The 10,104-nt window shown below is 34.2% G+C and overlaps 1 protein-coding gene across 1 annotated transcript in view; it reads left to right on the top strand.

The window, feature by feature from the left end:
• cetn4 (centrin 4) overlaps positions 1-579 on the top strand; it is a 6,063-nt gene extending 5,484 nt beyond the window's left edge. Inside the window, exon 5 of the mRNA XM_007550973.2 lies at positions 69-579. Coding sequence (XP_007551035.1) covers positions 69-158 — 90 coding nt within the window. The 3' untranslated portion in view covers positions 159-579. The remainder of the gene's footprint in view (positions 1-68) is intronic.
• Positions 580-10,104: the final 9,525 nt, after the last annotated feature.

Genomic DNA, 10,104 nt, shown 5'->3' on the forward strand with positions numbered 1-10,104 from the left:
TTTTTTTATTTTTATGTGGATTGTTTCACACGATTCCCTCTTTAACATTCATATTTGTCGGCCTTCAGGAAATGATTGATGAAGCCGACCAGGATGGTGACGGAGAAGTCAACGAGCAAGACTTTCTACGGATAATGAAGAGGACCAATCTGTACTGAAGCCACTGAGTGTTACAGTTTTAAAACCTTTTCAGGATTAAATTCTGACTTTGTTCCAACTATTTTTACTGTAGCTTTTCTGGAACTAAGACAGGTTCTCTTTGTAAATAACTTTTTTAAAATCCTGTGTCTTTGTACAGATTCTTTTTTTTCTATAAGACAAATAAAAACAATCACAGTTTTGTCTCTTGTTTAAAGTAATCGTAAAGTCAGTTTGACAAGTTTTTTTTTTTTTTTAAATCGACTTTCTTGTTGAAATGGAGGTGGTGCAATGCAGAAGCAGGTTATAGCAGTTCATGAAGATCTTAGTGAAAGTGATTTCAGTGCATTGCATTCACTGTTGTGCAACTTGCAGAGCGCAGCGTGCCAATGATGGTCAGACAGACAGACAGACAGACATGACTAAGTTGATGTTGACTAATTCGAATTATCTTACTGTAAATAGAAATCAGCAGAATGAACCTGAGATGAGTAAGTCAGTAAAAGTGACTCTCACTTCATGCTTTGAGCTGAACTTGGTATCGCCTGAACGAGATCTGTTTTACCTACATCTTTTGATCATCTTATAGGAAAGATGCTCCTGCTGATTAATTGTGACATGGAGCGGAAGTCTGCTTTTGTCCAAAACATTGAACCTTGCTTAAATAAACAGGATATGTAATGACGTGTTTTTCCGAACCGTCAGACGGCTGTCTATTATTTTGAGGATGCTTGCCACTGATTATGAAAGTTGTGATAACCTGTTCTAGACTGCGACAGAACCTCAGGTGGAAAATTTGAAAAGTTCTCTCTCAATATGAAATCCAACATTTGAAAAACATTCCATACAAGAAATGTTATTGATATTTCATATTGTTATGCCTGGTTTGATCAAAAAGGATTTTTCAAACATTCCTTTGCAGATTTCTTTTGTTTCACTTAAGTCTTTCAGATTATTAAATACAAAATGACCAAAAATAAAATTACATTTTCGATTTCTTTTATTAAGGGGATAAAGCTATACAAGCCAACTGGTTCTTTGTGAAAAAGTCCCTCTAAACCTAACAACTGGCTGTCACATCCTTGACAGGAATGACAGATTGATTTAAAGGTCATACAACAGAAACTCTATCGATTTAGGTCGAGACTTTGACTATGCCATTCATAACATTTTTGAAGCCATTCAGAGGTGAATTTCTCATTTATTTTTCTGCAAGATCCAAATGTGCTTGAGGTTACTTATGACAATAGGAGATTATCCTTCAGGATTTTCAGGCAGAGAGCAGAATTCATGGTTCCATTAAGACCTGCAGGCCATTCCGGTCCTGAAGCAGAAAACCGACCCAGATCATCTACCACCATATTTAGCTGCTAGCATGTTTTTTTTATTAAATGTTTTAAGTTTTAAATACAACCGTCATGGAAGGCCACTTTAGTCTCAATCCATAGAATATTTATGATGTTTTTTAACCAAAGTATTTTGTATTTTATGGCCTTTTTATTTTGCCTTGGGACATTCCTTACATAGATCCCATTTTTGACCAGCCTCTTTCTTATTTTTTAATCACTAACAATTACCTTAAAGAAGCGTAGGAAGTGTTCTTGATTCTTTTCCGACTTCTTGAATGAGTTGGAATCTTGGGGTAATTTTGGTAGGCCGGAAACTTCTGTGGATAATGGCACCCTGTGTTTTACTGGAGTCCTCAAGCCTTAGAAATGGCTGAGTAACTTTTTCCATACAGATAAATATTAATAACTGATTAATATCTCACATGTTTTGCTATCTTTCAGCCTACTTTATGTCTTAAGGTAAGTTCTGTTACGTAGTTGCTGAACCTACAGTTTTAAAACTGAACCCAGCCTTACCAAAAATGACAGTTAATTTAATTTGAAACACCTCTTTGCCGTAAAAAACGATAATTAAAAACTGCTTTAAAACAAGCTGAAGAAATCTACACTGCTTATTTATTATGGACCAAACTAAATTGCCAAGCTTGAACCTGCTAAGATGAAACTTGGAATTGCTTTAGGTGAGCCATATCAAAAGGCCAGTTTTTCACTTGCTTGCATCATATAACCTGCTATGACTCAAATCCATCCACTGTGTTGCAGTTCAAAGTGCTCCACTCAACAGGTGAGAGCTGAAACACAGATCTGAAGCTCACTTTGAGTGGACCAAGGAACTAAAAAGTGCCTCAGTAATACAAATCCTGATATTATGAAGGCAAGGATCTATTCTGTAGATATGAATACAATTTTTTTTTATAGTGGGATTTTGTGAGAGCTTATAAGAAATCAATATCTTACCCATAGGATGTGACTCTTGAGCAGACCCAAGAATGAAGAAAATGATTATGCTGGAACTCCTGTTTCAGAAATAGCAGTGGTTTATACAGGTGTTATTTTAAATTATAAACAGTTGATGTATAGTTATTTCTGACAGTCTCCAAGAATCATCAAACCGTTTGAAGCATATATTGGAAAATCAGGATTTTAATATTGACATGTTTACAAGTCATTTTCACCAAAGCAAATCTCTGAGTGAAACATTTTCTTATGGGTTAGGATTTCAAATCATATACAGTTTGATCCACTTTAACATGAACTTTAAAAACAATTCACAACTAAACACCCTAAAACTGTTGAGTGAATTAAATTATATATATATGTAAGAAACAAATACATTAGAAAGTGTTTTTATTTTGACTAGCCAGAAATGTTTTTGTCTGTAATGACAGTAGCTTAGGAGCAAGTAAAGTTGATTTTAGTATCAAATAACCCAAAGTAATTTAACACAGAGTTCAGTTTGAGAGAAATCCATGTGGAACTACAGCAAACATAAACACACCATTAAACAATTAATAATTAATGGCTATTTGCTAATAAGAGCTCTAGTCTGTAGTTTACATACCAGCCTACTTTCACTCATATTTAAAGTAGCTAATGATTGTTAATAAAACTAGTGACTCAGACTATAAATTTTAAATATAGTTTTTAGAATGCAAGGCTGAGTCACGTCTGAAGGTTTTAATTTAGAGACTTAAACGTAACCTGAATCCAAGTCTGCACCTTAGAGTCCAAAATGTGCCTGAAGGGACATTTGTTGTCCATGGAGTGACTTTTTTACTATCCTTGACAATAAAATTCAAAAAGAATTGTTCAAACCTGGTTTTCCTTCTACAGTTCATATTTATTCAAAGAAAATAATAATACAAAAAATGTCACTGCCTTTCAAAAGAATACACAATTTAGAATATTTTAAAAGTATAAGATATATTTTCTCAACAATGCTTTTTTTAAATCAGTTTCATATTAAATATGCAAACATCCACCTTTTTTTAAACTCTCAAGCAGATTTTGATACATTTGGAAAACTCAAGATGTTTTCCAAACAACTGATCCATATCACATTTGTCTTAATGAAAACACACACAAAAATCCAGACACAGTTCATAGAAAGCAATCAGCATTTAGGATGTTGTTTGCAGATTTAAGTTTCAGTTGTATGACAATTTGCAGATCCCTTTTCTACAGAAATCTGACTTCATTTTTTGAATTAAAATATTGTGCATTGTTTATAGTTTATAGTATGAAAAGAGTTTGTATCACTGTAACTGGGGTCAAACAATGGAGCGAACTGAAAATGGAACTTAAACAATGTTCACGCATCAACCAGTTTAAAAATAAATACAAAGTGTTGGTTCTTCTGCAGTGGATCTCCTAGTATTTCCATAGGAAGCTCTGGACTCTCTGTCATCATCTGTAGTTGTGTATACATCTTTGCAGAATTACTAACTTATTAAGTACATTGCAGACAGGAGACATAATTCTCAGTTTGACTGGTAGCTACACTACCCTGCTCTGGCCGAACACACAGGAGGCTCCATGTTTCTGGTTTTTATAAACATAACCTAACCATAATAATAGGTAAAAACAGATTGAGACTTTATTGGCTAAATTCAATTTTTAACCTCTTCCCTTGCAATCTTCTTCATAATTTGTTTTAACATATTTTTTAAATGTAGACATAAATACAATTATCTCGGATCAAGGTATTGACAAAAAGAAAGGGTGCTTGATTTGCCAACAGCAGACTTAAAGTTGTTGTTGTTCACCAGATGTTTGACTTCAGAACAAAACTTTCCAATAGGAGTTGGATGTTTTTGTACAGTGACAGTTTCATGGCCTTTAATATCTTCACAGCCCCTCAGCCGGGTGTTATTCCCCTTCTATTGTGGTTTAACAGCATTCACATCACGCGGCCCGTTCAGTACTCCCACTGCTCCGCCGCTTCTTTTTCCAATAAAATGATCAATTTCCAAAACAGCTAAGCGCCGCAAGTCTGGTCACTGCTGGTAAATGAAAGAAAGTCAATTAACTCTTAAATGTCAAGAATGTGTCACCAGTATGTGGGCAACCTATTTACAGGGTCCCCTCTGTGAATATGAGAAGTTCAACACAAAGTAATAACTGTCACTGTGCTTTGGAGAGGCAAGGACTGACTGCAGCAGTGGTATGTTTGCAATTTTAATCTTAACCCATCAATTTAACCTTTAGAATTAACTGGATTTATTAATATTACTTAATTCTGTCTGAATATTTGAGGTTTCAGAGTAGACATCTTCTAATGTTGAGGCTTGTATGTTAGAAGAAGTCAAAGTCTTATCAATGACTACTTTGTTTTTGAGATGTTGAAGATACAGATCAAGTCTGGAGTTCTTTACTTGGTTTGTTTGTTTGTGTTTTCCTTTTCCGTAACCTCTTTCTTATCCAGCACAATCAAAAAGAAAAATACATGTTTTTAAAAGCTGAAACATCTTTAAAGATGTTGTTTTAATGTGATGTTGGTGTAGACAATCCAATCTTTTTATTCAGATGTGTTTTCCCCACCTTTCTCAAGCTCCTGTTGCACACCTGACTTAAAAAAAAACACAGAAACTTCATAGGTCAGAGAAATCTGTTTCCACCCCTTAACCAATCACATTTAAACGTTTAGGGAGATCAGAGTTTTAAGGTTGGAAAAACATGTGTCCACATCTTTTCAGGTACTACGCTGCATTACAGATGTAAATTTAATGAAAGTACATGTATCTTTTCAGGTTTAGGTGCTATAAGCTAATCTGATATAACCAGGTGTTTGGTAGTTAATTGTTACGTTTACTTGAGTAACTTTTTGAAAAGAAAATACTTTCAGGAGTTGCTTTATTACATTGTACTTTTTACTTTTGAGTAATATTATTATGAAGTAGTGGTACTTCTACTGTAGTAACATTCTGAATACTCTATCCACTGAGTAATTTCACTAAATCAAGAACATATTTTACCAAAAATGCACCAGACACACCTAGAGTTTATGTTAAAGTGAGACTTCTTGTTGTTTCTCCAAAAGCTGTTATTCTAAAGTTACTTTATCTGTTGTCTGATGAACAGTTCTTTTTCTTAAAGTTTTTATTTTATTAATTTGTATTAGTTTTAAAGTACATTTTACTTTTTAAAATACCAGAATTTGCACACAACTATTTTTTGTCTGATTCAATTTTGTTAAATCAGATGTCATGATTAGCCTTTCTACCATTTTTTTTCTTTGTTTTTACCATTTTTTGAAAATCGTACTCCTGTGGTCTCTTAAGAGACCGCAGTAGAGACCTAATGTGTTTTTTACTCTGTGTGCAGCTCAGTGTGGTTGCATTAACTTTGTGTGTGCTTTTACAATTTATTTATTTATTTGTAGTTTTGAAAATTTACAGTCCATGGGAGGTCTAAGTAATTTCTTGGATGGCTACTTTTTAATTGTGTTCTAGTTAAAATATGTTTGTTTTCCTTGAGAAAAATTTTGGGTAATTTTTGGGTTTCCTTGATTTTTAATTTGAATATTAAATTGAGATTAATGCATTGTTGGGTCATTTGAATGAAGATGTGATTGAAATGAAATTACTTTTTTGCAAAGTGCCTCAAGACCACATTTGTTGTGAATTGGCTATATGAAAATAAACTGAATTGAATAATACTTGGTTGACCAATGACTATTAATCGATGTCACTTTTGGCAGATAGACACTTCAAAATAAATGAACTAATAAATTAACTATTAAAATGAGTGCAAGGATACTCATTTTAGTATCAGGTCATTGTTTTTCTTACTTTTTTGGGCCTCTTGTGCTTTGGGAGATGAACATAAGCATACGGCACACTTTCACAATCACGAAGCACTAATTTGTGTTTGCATATAAAATACTTCCACATTCTTTACATAGACGTCTGTGGCTGTAATGTAAGAAAACATGGAAATATTCAAGAGGTATCAATACTATTTTGAGTTTTTGAATGTGGAAGAACTTTGAGTTTAAAAAATGGGGCCAACTGAAGTGATAAAACCCAATGAATCTCTGCAAAAACAAGCATATGTGCATAGTGGTTGAAAAATAGAAAACGTGGGCGTAATTGCACATTCAGAAGAGAAATGAAACATTTTTCTGAGTCTTTTTATCAGATTCCAGCAGTTTTAAACATGAGCTGCTGACAAAGAGATTATTGTTGCATTTGTAAATCTTGTTTCCTTTGTAAACAAGGCAGCGGAAAATCAATGTGCCAATAAAAAAAAGGAGAAAACGGAAACAGGTGAACTTCCATGTTTGACACAGTTTTCTGGTGAAGATAACATCTAAACAACAGTTGCAGATTTGGTAATAGGGAAGCACCTTGAACTTAACGCTCTCATTTTGTTTTACAACTCTTATAAAACAACAATAGACACTTTAAAAAGGTTACAAGAGTCTGCTATCCTTATATTTTGATTGAAACTGGTCTTGCTAAAGCCTTGAACTGAACAATGATTGTGATTTATTTATTTTACAATTTAGCTATGTCATCCCTGGTGTCATACCGGTGAACAAACCTGAGCAGGCGATCCCCCACCCACGCCTGCTGTGTGTTCTTCCTGAACGCTTACGGTAATATCGATCATGTCGGATTTTCTGACAGAGAAAAAAATCTATGTCTTGGTTTTGTGTCAACATTAAAAGCTTTATAATAAAAAAAAATCTGTGCATTTAACAACCTCTTTGCATGTTAAAAATCCAGTTGATAATGTGCAGACTTACACACTGTCGTGTGTACGTGCTGCATGTGAGCTTTCAAACTTGCGCCCACTTGCTCGCAACCTGGAAATGCATAGTGTTGCCAAAGGGGAGACCGCAGAGTCAGAAGTCATACTACTACTGCAGGTGGGAGGAGGAAGTAAACGGCATAATAATAATTTAGTAAACAAATCCCCCTGATACTGAACTTCAATAATTTGAAGTGTAAGTACATGGGTCAAATGTAACAGCAGTGTTTATGTACTTCATTTTTACCTAACATGTTGATTACATTTTATTTTATATCACTCACACACAGAATAATTAATTTCCACCACAAGTTAATACACTCAGGGGGGATTTAAACTTGCTTTGCTAGGCTGGACGTCAACAAACAGGAAAAAAAACAAAACAATTTGTGTAGGTACAGTATGACCACGTCAACTCAAAACAAAAACAAAATTATGATACTGATGAGCAACAGCTGTGGCTGAGACACCGTCACTGATTTCTGATTCCATGAAATAAATACATAAAGTAAATAAAACAGCAGATACATGACGATTATTGGCAGGAAAATGCATTCAATCATTTAAATATTAAATTGGAAAGAAATGCTTGTTACAATTGGAATTGAGGTTTTTACTTGATAAATTAAACTGCAGACATTTTCTTGTTTGCTAAAAGAAAGAAAAAAAAAAAACACCCACTTCAAAATTTCAGTGTCTAATTTTGAACATGTTTCCATGGTTGATTTAATAAAAGGCAAAAAGAAGAGGTTGGTAAAAGTGTTTTGTCTTTGTTTTGCAAACATAAAAAACATTTCTCACTTTTTACCTATGGGTAAGATGTGTACCTATGTGTACTTGCATCTCTCTTCAAGTCGCACATTTTGCATTGTGTTTAACACTCCGGCTGACCACAAAAACTCTCACTGCGTCACATGTCACCTTTGACAGATTTAGTAACAAAAAAAAGTAACCGAGGGCAACGACGCTTTTACATATGTTCAACGGAAAGAGCTGGGGCACCTATGATGAGAACATTTCTCCACACTAAATATCCAAGTTTGAAAACAGATAATCACACTCCCTGCTTATGTTTGAACGTGGATTTTTAATTGAATTAAAAAAAAAATTCAGATTAAACACTTCTTTTGTAACAAATTTAAAGAGTAAATTTTTACTATTTTCAAAGGAGCTTACTATTCATTTTTTTTAATCTGCAGAACAGCTACTGGATATCTCTATAATTACCTTAAGCTTTAACTTTAGATACTTTACATTTAAACAAACACCCATTAAGGTTTGCACAATACTGGCTAACTGTTTATGCTTTTATTACTGCAAGAATCTGATATTTCAGTGAGCAATAAATGCTCATCATTTTGTTTTTAAACTAATCTTTACATATTACAGCATATAAAAATACAACAGTAGAAATTTAACAACTGATTACATTCACTGTCAAAAGTTAGAAAGTTTCACACCTCAATGTTTTATTTCAAAAATGTGATTGTTAGATTTTCAAGTGTCCCTGACTTCAGGATACTGAAATATACACTGTTTTCAAATTTAAAATATAAATGTACATCGGACAATAAGTAATGAAGTTAAAGTAGCATTATTACCTTTTTTTTATTTTTATTTGTAGATGCCAAAATCATGTTTTTATCAGAAAGAATTCATATTTGAGTCCAGAAACTGTTGAGGAAAATCCTATTAATAAACTAAATTAAATATAACAATTGAAAAAAAAGTGCTCAATTTTCAATCTGCATTGGTTCAGTTTTGCGTATTTTTTTATCTTAGCAATTTTGACATTTTTCCGTTGATCAAAATGTTTACTCTTCACACACTTTTCTTATTTAACAGGTGCCTAGTAAAAAGAAGAAAAAAAGACAAACACACATGGTGGGTAACAGGGGGTTTGCTGATGGCAGCCCCAGGAGGAAATTCTTCTGAATTGAAATCTACCTGAAGACACATTTTCCTTTCTGAATGTGCATCACAGAAGGCACTCCTGATAAGCCTGAAGACTGAGGGAGAAGCACCTCTCAGACCTGTCCAAGCCCCCACCCACCTGTTCCTTTACGCTAACGCAGACAGAGAATAGACGAGAGGGGTTTTCTCTCTGACAGTCACTCTCGCTTCCTCTCGTCTGGTTGCGGAGGATGATTGTGAAGATAGTGTGCGGAGAGAACGCGTGTGCTACCTCTGACAAGGCAGAAACCCTCAGCTAGTTATGCAGATGGACATGCTGACTAAAATTTGGCGCCACCTGAATTTCCAAGGTGTGTTATATTATAGCATAATGGAGCAGATGACCTTAATCAATCATACCTACATTGATATTTCCATACTGATCACTTTTGTTGCGTCTTCTATATAAAGCAATGGTAGCCAAGGAAAGCTCTCCCCATCTGAAAATATTTCCAATCGTACATATTCTTCTTTCCATCATTTAATTATTCTTCCCCCACCTTGTAACAGACATTCTGGCTGCAGAGTATAGACAACAAATCATTGGTCAACATTTTCAACACCACTCATAGTGGGCTGTTGGACAGCTTTCCTTCAAATCTACAGTTCTGCTGCCAGAAGTGAAAAATGTGTCGCTGTGCATGTTGAGGTAAATCTGGGTCACTCTAACATGAACTAAAATGCTTGCATATTTAGATATGAAATGGTACGCTAAAATCTATGCTACAGTGTGTTTTCAGCATCACAATCCTTCAAGAAAAAAACAATACAATTAGATTCTTTTAAGCAGTAATATATTTAACTGGTGAGTCTGTTTCCATTTCTTAATTTATGTGATTTCCTTATGTTTCAAAACTGAAAAGTAAAAAGTAAGGAAATGACTGGTGGAGTTTCGGTTGGATTTGAAAAA

Source organism: Poecilia formosa, unplaced genomic scaffold, assembly GCF_000485575.1.
Source record: "Poecilia formosa unplaced genomic scaffold, Poecilia_formosa-5.1.2 Scaffold39, whole genome shotgun sequence".
In the NCBI taxonomy this organism is placed as follows: domain Eukaryota; kingdom Metazoa; phylum Chordata; class Actinopteri; order Cyprinodontiformes; family Poeciliidae; genus Poecilia; species Poecilia formosa.